This window comes from Oncorhynchus clarkii, chromosome 21 (genome assembly GCF_045791955.1).
Source record: "Oncorhynchus clarkii lewisi isolate Uvic-CL-2024 chromosome 21, UVic_Ocla_1.0, whole genome shotgun sequence".
Classification (NCBI taxonomy): Eukaryota; Metazoa; Chordata; class Actinopteri; order Salmoniformes; family Salmonidae; genus Oncorhynchus; species Oncorhynchus clarkii.
Window position 1 is genome coordinate 20,907,955 of NC_092167.1, and position 17,096 is coordinate 20,925,050.

At 43.2% G+C, this 17,096-nt stretch overlaps 1 protein-coding gene across 1 annotated transcript in view; it reads right to left on the reverse strand.

Annotated features, from left to right (window-relative positions):
* The window catches only part of LOC139379358 (synapsin-3-like), a 121,917-nt gene that overhangs the window by 30,063 nt on the left and 74,758 nt on the right, over positions 1 to 17,096 (reverse strand). The window contains exon 7 of the mRNA XM_071122165.1: positions 674 to 736. Within this exon, the coding sequence (XP_070978266.1) occupies positions 674 to 736 (63 nt within the window). The remainder of the gene's footprint in view (positions 1 to 673; positions 737 to 17,096) is intronic.

The window sequence follows — 17,096 nt, forward strand, 5'->3', positions numbered from 1 at the left end:
ATTCCAGTGGGTCAGAAGTTTACATACACTAAATTGACTGTGCCTTTTAACAGCTTGGAAAAATAATCTAAATTACATCATGGCTTTAGAAGCTTCTGATAGGCTAATTGACATCATTTGAGTCAATTGGAGGTGTACCTGTGGATGTATTTCAAGGTCTACCTTCAAAATCAGTGCCTCTTTGCTTGACATCGTAGGAAACAGGCCAAACAGTAGCATATCCAGCCTTTTATGAGGTAACTAGGTGGTCTTCAGATCCTGACGCTGATCAGCTTGCCGATGCCCATATCATTCCCACATCTCCTCCCTAACTCCTTATGAACATGTAAACCCCCTGAAAAAGCCCCCAAAGTCCCTTCCTATCAGACACACTGTGAAATCAAGGCTTGCAGCTTCACACCCTTCTCCACCTCCTCTCCAAGACTGATAGTCTGCTTATGGAAGGGATGTCATGCCATCATCACGCTCAGAGATACACTGAGAAGAGAGAAGGAGCCTGGTCTGTTATGTACAGCTCAACTCCTAACTGTACAGTATGTGATAGGTTAGCATAAACACAAACAAATCAAGACCAGACATGCAATGGTGAAGTGGAGAGATGAGCAGCCAGGGAGTGCCCAGACCTTAGTTGTGGTGGTGTGCGCTTCCGAATCAACGTCGCAGGGAGGCTTACCTTGCCAATGCCGGCGTGGGCATGACCCATCTTGACCACCACAGGGAACGTTGGTGTTGTCACCTGGGAAAGAAGACAAAGTAGAGTGTTACCACAGTCTGAAAAACCACTGGCAGAGGAGAGAACATGCAGTATGCATTAATCCTAATACCAACTAAGTAGATGGAGGGTTTCTCTGAAGAGCAACCTTGATATCGTAAATGGGTAGCGTGTTAGGACTGTGAAGCAGGGAAAGCGTTTTAGAGCTACACTGAGGTCCAAATAATTATAACCAGTATCTATCTATACCTAATTTGATTGACAAGGGCTCCAAGACTATGACTTGGCTATGATTGAACTGCGCTGTCCATGTGAGTGACTGACTACTAAAAGCAAAACACAAGTTCCTCCCTAAACTTAATTGCGAGGCATAGCTCAGACCTGACGTATGGTATAGAATCAAAAACATAATTTAAAGTGAAAGACTTCTCAAAGACCATTATCGAACTACCGCATTAAACTTAAAGCCACCCAATTTAGGGAAGCATGAGGTATTTTCTGAAAAATGTTGGTTTATTACACAAAAGAGAAGTTCTGGGAAATGAGAAAGAGCGAGACCAAAGCCAAAGCTTCTTGGGATGGGTTTAGACAACCCAGCCCCACCGCAGGCGTCATGGGCTCTCTCATAGCATGGTGTGCAATGTGAGAGGAGGAGGAAACGTCAACAGACGACTTCAAACGTGTTCTTTAAAAACACATTCTTGCCACTGATAGATCCCCTGATACCATTGTTAGATGGAAATGTAATCTAAAGAGAGGGCTTATCCAGTTTGAAACCAATTTCTAAATCTCCTATTGTTTGAAATGGCACACAGAGATGATATAGACTCACTGGAGAGTTTTAGAGTTTGAGTCTCAATGTAACAGCCCCCTTTAGTTAGATTAGACTGTATCAACGCAATCACATCAGTTACATGCATTCCGACAAACGTACAGTTGAAGTCGGAAGTTCACATACAGAGAATGATTCATTTCAGCTTTTATTTCTTTCATCACATTCCCAGTAGGTCAGAAGTTTACATACACTCCATTAGTATTTGGTAGCATTTGCCTTTAAATTGTTTAACTTGGGTCAAACCTTTCAGGTAGCCATCCACAAGCTTCCCACAATAAGTTGGGTGAATTTTGGCCCATTCCTCCTGACAGAGCTGGTGTAATTGAGGCAGATTTGTAGCCCTCCTTCCTCGCACACAACTTTTGCCTCAAATGATGTCAATTAGCCTATCAGAAGCTTCTAAAGCCATGACATTTTCTTGAATTTTCCAAACTGCTTAAAGGCACAGTCAACTTAGTGTATGTAAACTTCTGACCCACTGGAATTGTGATAGTGAATTATAAGTGAAATAATCTGTCTGTAAACAATTGTTGGAAAAATTACTTGTGTCGTGCACAAAGTAGATGTCCTAACAGACTTGCCAAAACTATAGTTTGTTAACAAGAATTTGTGGAGTGGTTGAAAAACGAGTTTTAATGACTCCAACCTAAGTGTGTGTAAACTTCCGACTTAAACTGTATATTACACTAGGCAGACACTAGAGAAACCTGGTCAGTTAACAGTGTTATCGTGGTGTTAATAATACGGCATATCAAGTCGTGGTATGGTAAAAACAGTTCATTTGTCTAAAGTATTCTTCTGAGTACATTACCTGAACACCACAAATGGGGTGTGTTTGTAACATCACTTAAATTTTTATTGCAATCTTACAGTACAATATAACATCAGCATTATACGGTGGGCCTGGATATAAGAACACACTCTTCCTGGCACACTCCGAGAGAAAACATTTAGATAAGCAGATGAGAGATTTTCAGTCAGAGCAGAGGGCACACAGCCAGAGTACGCACACAGCTGTGAGCTCAGGCCTGACAGATCTGCTAGGGCAAAGGCAGCTGCTGCTATCGTTTTATCCACCCCTCGTCTGGCTGTCAGTGGACAGGACTGAACAGAACAGAGAAGACCCCCCCCCCCCCCCCGTCTGGATGTTGTCTGTTTAGTGTTAATCATCGACAGACACAAGGTTGCTAGGACATCAGTGCCAACCGTGTTGAGAGATCGTGAAACTACAGCCTCAAGCTGTACAATATAACACAATCTAACTTGCATCCATAATAGGCTGAAAACCACTGTGTGAGTTGGAAGTGTCATTGTGAATTTATAATCTACTTTCAAACTGTGCGTTTTAAATCATGATTACACAATCAATTAATACTAGTGAGTCAACCACTTGAAATCCCTAAAAATGGTACAAAGAGCCTCAGGACCCAGATAATAAGTATCCTCTGTTTAGGTGAAACACATTGGCTCATAGAAAGACAAATGGACTCCTCAATGTACCTCTCAATAGGTAGTCTAGTGGTTAGAGCGGTGGAAGGTTGCAAGTTCAAACCCCCGAGCTGACAAGGTACAGATCTGAAAATAAGAATTTGTTCTTAACCGACTTGCCTAGTTAAATAAAGATTTTAAAAAATTAAATTCTGAAGAATAAGCTGGGCCGGCAGGGTAGCCTAGTGGTTAGAGTGTTGGGCTAGTAACCGGAAGTTCAAATCCCCAAGCTGACAGGGTACAAATCTGTCATTCTGCCCCTGAACAGGCAGTTAACCCACTGTTCCTAGGCCATCATTGAAAATAAGAATTTGTTCTTAACTGACTTGCCTAGTTAAAAAGGTAAAATAAAAGCTACCTACCGATCAACAGTTCTCCTGGCCATTTGTGGTTGGTATTTCGATTTTTTTAATGGAAATCTCCATCAATGCCAGAGAAAAGCACATTCACTAAGCCTCAGACGCAAGCTGAATTATTTTGTATTCGGCACATGTGAGCTATGTAGCAGGGAGACACCTGATATAACATGTGTATGAGAATGACTGAGGACAGTGGTTTCGCTGTGGGGGCTTGTCCTAAAATGACAGTGGTTTTGGGTGGGCAGATTTGTGGCCGCCAACTCTGTCTGGATGTGTAATCTGAAAATCTCCCAGTCATTCCCATCAATGTGGCAATGACGGGAGACACGGTGGAGGGAAGAGACCACATCCTATCTAATGAGGTTACACTGGCAGCGCGGAACATCAGAAGGAAGATCAAATACGTCTGGGCACTAAACCTGGCATAAAACCATCTCAGACTGAGACGTGCTTATGAGCTTTCAGACGTGTACATTTTGATTTGTCTCGGCTTTTGTTTTCTTACAGCTGCATGAATTACTGTACTTGCCTTTCCTGTTCCCACCCGAAAACCATTAACAATGTGTTCAGTATGGTCAAGTAATTGAGAAAACACACACAAAATCTAATTATACGGCCAGTGATTTCACCAGTCTAGGTTTGGTTTCACAACATGAGGTTGCCGTCATTTACAGTAACGCACCAGACGACCAGGTCTGGCACATACTTCAGGGAAGCCCATCAATCGGGCCAAAACACTCAGTCATATATATATATATATATATATATATATATATATATATATTTTTTTTTTTTTGTGTGTAAAAGTAATTTGGATCATTTAGGGCCGAAGGCTGTCATGAATCACACTTCCCTAACCTCCAAACACCTCCGTCACATTCTTAAATCCCCCCACCTCACTCAATTCTAAAGTTGAGCTCAGTGGAACGTTGGGTCGTCGGCATGTAGACAAATAGATAAAACATTGAATAATTTTGTCCAGTCTGTTGGACCCATGGAATTTCCCACAAACTAAAGGGCAGCACATTGAACAGAGGGGACATGAGTCATCCAACGACCCTGCCTTTGCAAGTGTCATCATGTTGGACGAGGCTAATTGTCACGTAACTTTTGTGCCCAAATAACCATCCTTAGTGAATCACCACATTTATAATGGAGGGACCTAAAAAATTATTTGACCATTATAATTGCCCAAGGATCCTTGCGAAGTCGAGGTCTGGGTCTAATATAATGTACAATGTAACAGTGGTACTGTAAAACATTTATCGTAAAACTTCAGATGTTGGTTGGCAATTAATAAAACAATGAGCGGCTAGACAAAAAGGAGATCTAAGAGGGCAGGTGAAAGGTCAAACAAAACACATTCTCCACCACATTAGCCCGTTAGCTAGGAGAGTGGCCAGATGGATAAGTACTTAGATGTACAATTGTAAATAGGTACTTATCAAGCTCTGATTTGAGGGGGTAGAGTCATTCTAAGGGGGCGCATCAATTATCCAACGCAACACATGGTGCATCCATCCCCGCATATGTATGATCTCTTAATTTTTATGATGGCCATTCAAAGCTGCCACATCAAGGAAGCGGACAGCAGCGAAAAGACTTAAGCAGACGAGGAGAGGAGGAGAGCAGGGGGACCCTGACCCAGGCCGCTGTTGAAAAAGATCTCCTGGCATCAAAACCAAAGACAGCCTGTTCACATAAAACCCTGCTCAAAGATTAACTTGGCCTTGAGAGACGAATGAAGAACACACAAATAACTGACTGTAATCACACACCTGGCCTGAGTGGATTTGATCTGCCCGTTTGAAATCGGCATTGCAAAACCTCAGAACTATTTCCGTACTATATATGTATGTGCCGTAGTAACTTGAAACAGTGCTCGGCGGATTGATGAATCTTTTACAAAATCAAGATTAAAACCTGGAAGTTGAGGATTAATATTTTCCATAGAAATTTTTACGGGTAAGTGAATGGATGGTTAACTACAGATTCCATACCAGACTGTCAGAACATCCTCTTGTTCATCAGGTTATTCAGTGGTTTCTCTGAGGTCTTTGATTGTGCTTGGTGTGGTAAATGCACAAGAGTTTGGGCATCAAGAAAACACTCTTAACCTAGAGCCAACCATCTATCATCGCCATCTTCAGACCCATATGTACACTTTGTGAACTTCTTTGTAAGCAAACCACTACACTTCATCATAGCCAAGTCACGACACAAGATAAACGTGCCACAGCCTTTGTAGTTGTACTTCCAGAAAGGAACTGAATTAAGTCGTAGACATAACACACATCTCCCAACCAGACAACACACCGTTTAAGTTGCATTTACAGTAATGGTAAGCCTTGTGCTACTGATGAGCCCCCGCAAACTATACATCGGATGCTCAGTGTATGACATCGTAAGTCGTTAGACTGCTAATGGGGCATGATAATTATTGTCATGGAATTCAGGGTCATCTGGCTTCCATTGGGATGCATCCTGATCGGAGTGCGTTTCCATGAGGGAAACATCTGTCTGGAAAACAGACAGACTTCCATACCTATTTTCAGGGATGGAAGTTTCCAGAGTGGAAGTTTCCTGAGAATACCGAACACCAGGTTTGTGATGGAGATGTATTTGATGGTGAAGATTCTGAACACTTTGGCCAATGCACCTGCGAATGGTTCATGGGTTTCGAAGAGAGGCAAGGAAGAGGTTAGAAGTATGCAATGTCCATGGCACTTCTAATTGAGGGAACGGCTGGCCGTTCAGAGATATTTTCGAAGTCATCTTCGCACATCTGCACAGTGTTCTGAGGAATACACTCTGACAAATGTTGAGAAAATATTGTGCAAATGGATATGATTCATACAAAGTCATGATTCAATATGATTTAATAACAGAACATGGCCACAACTTCACTCAGAGGTCATCTATTTTAGGTAAACACATATGCGTGTAGGTTGTCATACCCCCCAATGCATAGCCTAAGTAGAAGAATAGACACTACCACTACCAAAACAGTTGCTATTTCAATCCAACTTTGCTGTGGTGGTTCAGTAAGAGTCATGCAGCAGGGCTATTAGTGCTAATCAATTCACTAACCTAGCTACATTTCAGCTGGCTTCTACATTTGAAAAAAGTGAGAACCAACATAATTGGGACAGACGGGGTCTTTGGCAGCACCAGTCTTGCAAAAACGATCAGTGTTGCAGGGCATTCCTCTCCGTCTAAAAGGGAAAGAGATGTCACATTCTCCAGGGTTAGGCTACAATACACTGGGTCTTTGGAAAAGTGTCAGCAGAAGTAAGGAGGCAATGTATGCAATTACACCCAGCAAAGTCACTCGATCCTGGGATCAGGAAAGCTGTGAACCTCTGGTCATTGGCCTCTTAGTGGAGGCATACAGAGAAAACATTGTTTGATAGCAGAAAATGTCACTTTTATTGGAGTTCTAGTTCAAAACATTAGGTTTCTGCCCAAAAAGTCTTCAACAGATAGTTTGGACGAGGAATTGGCATACAACCAGTTTTCGCGTCAGTTGCATGTACACAACTTGACAGTTTATGTAATTACTCATACCTCTTCTTGTGATGCAGTTGTTGATTTCTCATGTTTTGATTGATTTATGATGTTTAGAAATTGCAGTAAAAGTTTCGGGAAAGTAAAAGTAAAATGTGTTTATAAGCTTTGTCCAGAAGTTGAACAATTTGAACGACTTTCCCAATTTCACGCAAGCCCATAAACACATTACATGACAGATTGCTGGGTGTTTGTCTTTGCACAGCTCTGATGGGTTTTTCATTTATACAATATGCTAATGAGGTGATGGGTAAAAATAAACATTCCAAAAGTCAATTTGGCAACGGGAGTTGAGCAGATGGTCGAGGTCCTGGTTGCTGATAGAACAGACGACTGGTATCAAACTTTGTTTACTCAATTTAAAAGGGGGGGTTCAACAGGCAATTTGCACTGAGAGGGTTTAGAAAGTTTCATTGAAAGTCAGAAGTAGGCCTTCAAACAGTTGGTAACAGTAAATGATCGAATTTTGCAAACAGGGTTAAGATGTGATAGGACAGCCAAATTGAAATACTCAAGTATCCCTCCAAAACACTGACCAATGAGGGGACTCTACAGTCACACAACAACAAAACTATTTAGTTGTAGTGGCGCGTAAGAGAACTGGAAAGTGTGTTATAGTGAAGGCCTAAATGAGGAGCAAAGGAAATGGTTTTGAACCCCCCACACCCTGCCTTTAAAAGCACCATTCCCTCTAGGACTAATACACTGTAAAAGTCAAATCCATATCCAGAGCCAAAGCCCTAAAGTGGCCCAATGGATTAACAAATAAGGAGAGAAGAAAGAAAGTGGGCTAAGCAAATGAAACAAGGCCGGGAACATAGAACAGGTGCTAATACTGTGGAGTTCTATAGGCCTCTGGAAAGTGACGGTTTCCTTCTCTATTAACATCTGTCCGGATGAGGAAGTACAGACCATAGAGTCAAGAATCCATCAGCTAGAAGTGAAAGGAGAGAGTTGTTCTGACACAGTCAGGAGTCCCGGGACACACAGTGGATGTAGTAGATTGGTGTTGCCCCAGGACATTTATTGAACAGGAAGAGAAGGGCTGTTGGGAAATCCACCACTGAGTGGCCACTCTGACGTAGCAGTCCGCCACTCAGAGTTAAATGGGAAAGCCGAGGACTGAAGACAGTTTCCAGGTTGGGACTCTGCCCGTAGGTCCTCAACTTACTATAATTTATTAAGTATTGTATTTGCGAGCATAACTACAGTATAAATGGTGTTGGGCTGAATGAAATTAGTTTAGATAATGTAAGACTGAATCAAAAAATAAACATTGTACCAATTGGGTGATTCATGGCATCAATCAACTGCCATAGATTCACTGAGCTGAAAATCATACTGTACATGCGTTGTTGATTATCACTTAAATGTTCAACCTACATTACTGTGTGAATAACATACACCGCATGATGTAGCCTGATAACATGCAAGGCCCATTACAAGGTTATTAGCACCTAAGGTGGGGTGAGATAAGCCTAAAGGGAAGGGTGAGAGTACTCTCCTGAATTGATGATGTTGTTGTTACCAATCGTGCTAATGCTCACTTTAGGAAGCGTGGGGCAAAATTTAAAGCTTAAACAAGCATGAAAATATGATTGGATATACAGTGCCTTCAGAAAGTATTCAGACCCGTTGACATTTTCCACATTTTATTACGCTACAGCCTTATTCTAAAATTGATTTAAATCGTTTTTACCCCTGATCAATCTACACACAATACCCCATAACGACAAAGCAAAAACTGTTTTTGAAATTTCTGCAAAAAAATTCAATAATCACATTTATGTAAGTATTCAGACCCTTTACTCAGTACTTTGTTGAATAACCTTTTGGCAGTGATTACAGCTTAGAGTCTTCTTGGGTATGATGCTACAAGCTTGGCACCTGTATTTGGGGAGTTTCTCCCATTCTTCTCTGCAGATCCTCTCAAGCTCTGTCAGATTGGATGGGGAGCGTTGCTGCACAGCTATTGTCAGGTCTCTCCAGAGATATTCGATCGGCTTCAAGTCCAGACTCTTGCTGGGCCACTCAAGGACCTTCAGAGACTTGTCCCTGAAGCCACTCCTGCGTTGTGTTTGCTGTGTGCTGTGTGCTTAGGCTCGTTGTCCTGTTGGAAGGTGAACCTTCGCCCCCAGTCTGAGGTCCTGAGCACTCTGGAACAGGATTTCATCAAGGATCTCTGTACTTTGTCCTGTTCATCTTTGCCTCGATCCTGACTAGTCTTCCAGTCCCTGCTGCTGACAGCATGATGCTGTTACCACCATGCTTCACCGTAGGGAAGGTGCCAGGTTTCCTCCAGACATAGCGCTTGGCATTCCGGGAAAAGAGTTCAATCTGGATTTCATCAGACCAGAGAATCTTGTTTCTCATGGTCTGGGAGTTTTTAGGTGCCTTTTGGCTAACTCCAAGCGGGCTGTCATGTGCCTTTTACTGAGGAGTGGTTTCTGTCTGGCCACTCTACCATAAAGGCCTGATTGGAGGAGTGCTGCAGAGATTTTCATTTGATTTAACTAGGCAAGTGAGTTCAGAACAAATTCTTATTTACAATGACGGCCTACACCCGCCAAACCTTAACGACGCTGGGCCAATTGTGCTCCGCCCTATGGGACTCTCAATCCCGGCCAGTTGTGATACAGCCTGGAATCGAACCAGGGTTTGTAGTGACACCTCTAGCACTGAGATGCAGTGCATTAGACTGCTGCGCCACTTGGGAACCATGGTTGTCCTTCTGGAAGGTCCTGCCATTTCCACTGAGGTTCTTGGTCACCTCCCTTACCAAAGCCCTTCTCCCCCGATTGCTCAGTTTGGCCGGGTGGCCAGCTCTAGGAAGAGTCTTGGTGGTTCCAAACTTCTTCCACCTAAGAATGATGGAGGCCACTGTGTTCTTGGGGACTTTCAATGATGAAGAATATTTTTGTTACCTTTTCCCCAGATCTGTGCCTTGACACAATCCTGTCTCGGAGCTCTATGGACACTTCCTTCAACCTCATGGCTTGGTTTTTGCTCTGACATGCAGTGTCAATGGTGGGACCTTATTTAGACAGGTGTGTGCCTTTCCAAATCATGTCCAGTCAATTGAATTTACCACTGGTAGACTCCAATCACGTTGTAGAAACATCTCAAGGATGATCAATGGAAACAGGATGCACTGGAGCTCAATTTTGAGTCTCATAGCAAAAGGCTGAATACTTATGTAAATAAGGTATATGTTTTTTATTTCTAAAAACCTGTTTTCGCTTTGTCATTATGGAGTAATGTGTATAGATTGCGGAGGATTTTTTTAATCCATTTTAGAATAAGGCTGTAATGTAACAAAATGTGGAAAAAGTCAAGGGGTCTGAATACTTTCCAAAGACACTGTACATAGGCCATAAAAGGTTGTCATTTCGTGCAATATTAGCTCTACCCTCTGACCTGTACTGTATTTCACAAGATTTATTGCCAAGTACATGTGATCATACACAAGGGAGTGCATGCATGTTGGCTCTTACTCCACCACACACCTGAGGAAAACAATAGAAGGAACAGGCAGCTCCTTTTGGCAAAAGAGGGGAATCTTCTGCAGACTACACAAAGCCAGAGCCCAAATCTCAGCACAGCCACTGCTTTCAATGAGGCCCCAGTACAGAGGAAGAAAGAGAGGGAAGGGAACATCAAGGGGGGAAAAAAATATTTTGGAACAGCTGGATGCGGCACACCCTGGCTCTATTTATACCGGCAGAAGGGAACGAGAGCCAACTTCTACCGTAGAACGAGTCTCGGGCAGCTGGCCGCCTCGCTTTTGATGTCTCACTCAAACCAAACCCTGGCCTGGCAGCTCCATCCTCATAGCCAAGGGCTGCTCCATCCTCATAGCCCAGGGCTGCTCCATCCTCATAGCCCAGGGCTGCTCCATCCTCATAGCCCAGGGCTGCTCCATCCTCATAGCCCAGGGCTGCATGGCAAAGGAAACGGTTTGTCTAGAGAACAACATGAGTAGACGAGTGGTAGGGTTCACCTGGCCTGACCTCTTTTTACCCAGGATGGGCTGGATAGGGCACACTGTGTAAGAAGAAGTGACAGGGAGTCACTCAGGGACAATGGGGCGCTACAAGGAATTGCAAGTGTGGCGTGAGGGTTTTGAGTGTGGTTTGAGTATATTGCTTCATGTCCAGTAAAGCAATAAATTGAGAGAGTCTTCTCAGTGTGCCTATAGGCCCTGTTTCTAAAGACAACATTTATCATTATTGGGTTATGCAAAAGCAATCACAAGCTGCTTTCTCACGATCTGCACTTTGTATACTGTCCTTTATAGACAACCAAGTATAATACTTTGCTTTAAAACTGAATTTACAGCCACCAATTCCCCAAATATATACAACACTTACAGCCACTTCATGACTAGTTGAAGGAAAATACAAAAACACTGTTCCATTGTAATGGTGAGACAAAACATTTATCGAAACTCTAAAATGGCCTATGACATATTCTCTTTCTAAAATGGCCTAGTCATCCTCAGTTGCCCAAACATCACTATCAATTTCAGGACATTAGTGTGAAACAGCACAATGTTCCCATGATGCTGTGAATAAATGTTTGTGCAGCTTCTCCTGTGGTGCTGTAAATCTGGATTTGGGATGAGCAGCGGTACCTCACACAGCAGTTTGTCCGGTAACACCGCGGTCCACACACACCCAACGGGCCATGGTCTGGCCTGGCTCACCACTACCAGAGGGGGAGTAGAGGATGAGCCAAGCACAATGACAGCATGCTGACGGATAAAAGGACAATACTCCATAACTCACAGGCCACAGTAAGCCCCACACCCGCTTTGGTTCAATGGTTCAATGCTACCGCAAAAATGAAGTCTGTGTGTTAGGGTTGCCATGGGTCCTTGTAAATGCAATACATAGAGGATATTGTAGCTCTATCTACGCAACATAATGCAGTGAACACATTCAGTGTAATTATAGTAGTGGGCAGATATTAATACCGTTAAGTCATACAGTGCGATATCATAGTGACCACATGCTATGGTATGCGTATAGGGAAAACAGCAACTAATAGGGGTATTCCTGTGAAATCATGTCTATATTTGGGTTCCCACAATTCCCTAGGAACATATGGTTGCCTCCACGCAGTGTGACGTCTACATCCGGTGAATCCACGGCCCTCCAACCTCAATTCCCATGAATCACTGGTCTCCAGTCCATCCACCATCCTTCACCGATTAGCTAAGCCCCCTCCTCCCACTCACCTTCCTTAACTGTTTCTGGGAAGGACTGCTGGTTAAGTAAGAGGAAACACACGTACTGGCCCATTTTAAGCTGCCAGTGGAATCCTACTAGAACTAGATGCCAATGAATGCATAGGAGCTCAGTGCATTACCAGTACAATAACACACTGGTTGCTGATAGCAGGTAGCCTGGTGATTAAGAGCGTTAAGCCAGTAACCAAAATGTTGCTGGTTCAAATCCCCATGCCGGCAAGGAGGGGAAAAGTCTGCTTTTCTGCCCTTGAGCAAGGCAGTTAACCCACAACAACTGCTCCCTAGGCGCTGAGGACGTGAACGTCGATTAAGGCAGCCCCCCCCACCTCTCTGATTCAGAGGGTTTGGGTTAAATGCGGAACACACATTTTGGTTGAACGTATCCACTTGCGCAACTGACTAGGTATCCCCTTTAGTGTCCCTGGCATGTTGCAAGGATAAGAAGGCTAGTCAACAAAATATAAAAACACCCAATGACAGCGATTCCAGTTACTCATAAAACAGTGTACAGTTACTGGGTTTATCTTCTAGTTTGACAGCACATAGGCATTATTTAGGTTTACCATTCCAATGATCTAACAGCCCAGGCCTTTCAGTGGTCAGTCAATGAGACAGCCTTATATGACCAAAGTAAATAGAAAAGTCATTTTTACTGTGCTCAGCATAGGACTGCCCATTACCGTGACTACCCTGCATTCCCTCAGCCTCCTGGAATTATAAGGAGCTATTTCCATACTGTCATGCGTCTTGGGTATCCCAACTGCTGTGCGGTGTCTCATGGCGTAAGGCAACAGTCATTTTGGGGGTTTCTCTGACTGATGGTTTGACAGTACACCAAATATGTACTGTACAGTATGCAAGGGAGGGAAGAGGGACTCTGGCACAGAGCAGTGAAGCACTGTGGTTGTTACTTGGCCCTAATGTGTCGGAAGTCACTGACGGTTCATCATACTTTACCTGCTGGGAGCGGGGGTCCAATGAGTGAGATGAAGAGCACAGGTCAGGGACGCGTTTCCCTTTCCTAGTAGTCAAAGGTCTCCATTGAACATGAACTGATAGCCATAATCTCACTGTTAGCTAATGGGAACAGTGAACGGACAGTGGTTTCACCATAGAGATAGAATGGGTATCACCATCAAAAGCTAAGGAGCTGTCTGTGACATCTTGCTTTGATGATGAAATGTTTTAAAGAGCGGTGTAGATGAATGAGCTGCTGATAAATACGGAGATGAAAACATTTCCGGGTCACGATAATGCTTCCAGGTTTCCTAGTTGACCTCCTAGAGGATAGGAAGTAGATCCAAGGGTAGCTTCACAATCATCTAAACAATGGGCATCACACTGTGCTGACAGATCAGAGATAGAACGCTTTGACTTTATTGCACAAGTGGCAGCTTCCTTTTATACTGCAAAAAACTGATAACGACTCTACCATTTAAGATTATGTAGTCTCTCGTAGCATATCGAGAAGCCCACCAGCATGACATTTGATTCTGGGTGACAAGATTAAAGATTGAAGCCCAACACCTATTATCTTCACTCACAAATGAAGTCCGACACCAGTTGACTGAATGGGGTGTTTGTTTGACCTGCAGGACCAGACGTCCAGGAAGTTTCAATTAAATAATCTCTCACTTACCCTCTATTAGTCTCACAGGCCTGTTTGGCACGCAGTGGAAATGTCTACCAATGTCTAAAGCCACTGTATGTGTGGGTGAGTTAGCCTAAGTGAATTCACTCAGGTCATTGCGTTTGGTTAGGGGGATGGAATGTAGTGGAAACTTGAGCGTTGCCAACCTTCATTGGTTTTTACTACCTTACACGATACACATTGCTCATCTCATGTACTGAAGTATTTTACAGGTTTTCTTTTAAAATAAACAGCAGTAAAGCAAAAAGGGGGCCATGTTCCACTTAAGCACTATGGCATGTAGGAGAGGGAGTAGCGTAGGAGGACCAACAGGAAGGAACCCCAGTGAGTCATGCATGTTTGGATGTGATCCCCCGGAGATCCTCTCTCGGCGCTGCTATCTTTTCAACTTTCGCCTCTTCTTGTGTCTATTTAACGGCTTGTCAGTCGCATGAAAAATGTATTTCACCGCCTGGTCCCCTTTGTCATTACAGAACCACACATAGAGCCTTCAAAACACCTTTTAGCGCACAATGCCTCCCCCAGGCTCCCCGAAGGCTGGCTGGGCAGCTTGCACTAAATAACAGGCACTTTTTCTATACATAGATTTTTAGAGATGAGATTGTGCGCCTGCATTATGCTTACAGTATGTTGGCCTAATTAGGATAACATTTCCAGAAGGTCCAATGGCGTTTTTTTGTGTAAAGGACAGATGGGGTCATAAGGAAACGTCATGAGTGATATCACCAAGAGAGCATGCAGGGCTGCGCCTCCCTCCCCATGCCATTATTCTCTTTTGTCACAATCTTTTTATATAAAGTGACTTCAGAAATGTTAGATAATAACTATAAAAAGGTACATTGACAAAGGCTTAAAATCGAGGTCATGGTGAAATAAGCAAAGACGTAATGTGGTTATTGGAGTATTTGTTTAAAGACTCCTCAGGGACATCAGATGGAAATGGTGGACACCACCCTGGTAGAGTTGAGAAGCTCAGTTAAAAGAAAATGATAAACGTCACCGCTAACTGCCCCGCACCAAGAAAAAAACGAAGAAGTCTCCAATGTCTGACCCGACAAGGAATGCAACAAATGACGACGACTCCGTCATGTTCCAACCTGACACAATGACTCAGGGGTTATGTCATTAATGGTTAACAATGGCCTTGCATATCTCCTGTTTTCCTTGGATGCTCACCATGAAGTTCTGACATGCCATCCCATCTACATATAAAAAAACTGGACCAATTGTTTTCTAAAATCAATTTGCGGGGGCCTCTCGAGTGACGCAGAGGTCTAAGGCACTACATTGCAGCGCTTGAGGTGTCACTACAGACACGGATTCAATCCCAGGCTGTGTCACAGCTGGGAGATGACTGGGAGGCCCATGAGGCGGCGCACAGTTGGCCCATGTCGTCCGGGTTAAGAGAGGATTTGGCAGGTCGAGATTTCCTTGTCCCATTGCGCTCTAGTGACTCCTGTGGCAGGCCAGGAAAATGCACGCTGACACGGTCGCCAGGTGTACGGTGTTTCCTCCAACACATTGGTGTAGCTGGTTTCCGGGTTAAGCGGGCTGTGTGTCTTGAAGCAGTTACGACTTGGTTGTGTCGTGTTTCAGAGGATACATGGCTCTCGACCTTCGCCTCTCCTGAGTCCATACGGGAGTTGCAGCGATGGGACAAGACTATAACTACCAATTGGATACATCGAAATTGGGGAGAAAAAAGGTATAAAAAATATATCTATATACACTACCGTTCAAAAGTTTGGGGTCACATCAAATTTATCAGAAACACAGTGTAGGCCCATTATCAGCAACCATCACTCCTGTGATCCAATGGCACATTGTGTTAGCCTTTTAAAATTATAAACTTGGATTAGCTAACTGATCATTAGAAAAACCTTTTGCAATTATGTTAGCACAGCTGAAAACTGTTGTCCTGATGAAAGAAGCAATAAAACTGACCTTCTTTAGACTAGTTGAGTATCTGGAGCGTCAGCATTTGTGGTTTTGAATACAGGCTTAAAATGGCCAGAAACAAATAACTTTCTTCTGAAACTCGTCACTCTATTTTTGTTCTGAGAAATGAAGGCTATTCCATGCAACAAATTGCCAAGAAACTGAAGATCTCGTACAACGATGTATACTACTCCCGTCACAGAACAGCGCAAACTGGTTCTAACCAGAATAGAAAGAGTGGGAGGTGCACAACTGAGCAAAAGGACAAGTACATTAGTGTCTAGTTTGAGAAACAGACGCCTCAAGTCCTCAACTGGCAGCTTCATTAAATAGTACCAGCAAAACACCAGTCTCAACGTCAACAGTGAAGAGGCGACTCTGGGATGCTGGCCTTCTAGGCAGAGTTCCTCTGTCCAGTGTGTGGACTTTGCACATCTTAATCTTTCCTTTTTATTGGCCAGTCTGAGATATGGCTTTTTCTTTGCAATTCTGCCTAGAAGGCCAGCATCTCGGAGTCGCCTCTTCACTGTTGACATTGAGACTGGTGTGCTTTTCTTTCAAAAACAAGGACATTTCTAAGTGACCACAAACTTTTGAACGGTAGTGTATATAGATATATATTTTTTATAGTTAAAAAAAATGTATGTCTCGCGGGCCAGATTGAAGTGCCCCCCCTTGGTTTAGAGGAAGGATACCAAGAATTTCCAGGGTATACATACTGTACATGTCCTCCTGAACAAACACAGGTTGATTATATAGGAAATAGTGATCAGGAAACTGTATAATTCTGAAATAATAAATTAATAGAATATTTATTTGCAGTGTGCCCCTTATTGTACAGTCACAACATGATCGGAGTATGACAGACCCACTTTGCCAACAATTACATCCTTTACTGTTGTTAAACGAAACAGACAGACAAAGGCCTACTGCATGCGATACACTGTTGCACACACCACTTGTATGTTTTTATGGGCCACATAACCTAAAGGAAGAAAAACTCAAAAAAGAAACATACTTGACCAGTTCTGGGTTGTTAGCTTATTGTAATGATGTCATTTCCAACAGCCTTGCCTGCTGGGCCTGTTCCTATTGAGGTTAACAGAGAGCGTTCTAAAAGGTGATCATGAGAGGGGCTATAGGGTCATAGTTCAGTAGCCTGGGATTACTCTGGCTTTGTTATATAAATCTCTCAACTCTCCACAGATCAGCCTCCACACACAGCGATATCTCCACTCAGGTTCCTGATCCCTTACATAAAAACACAGAGGTGAGAAAAAACTGATTAAACTTAA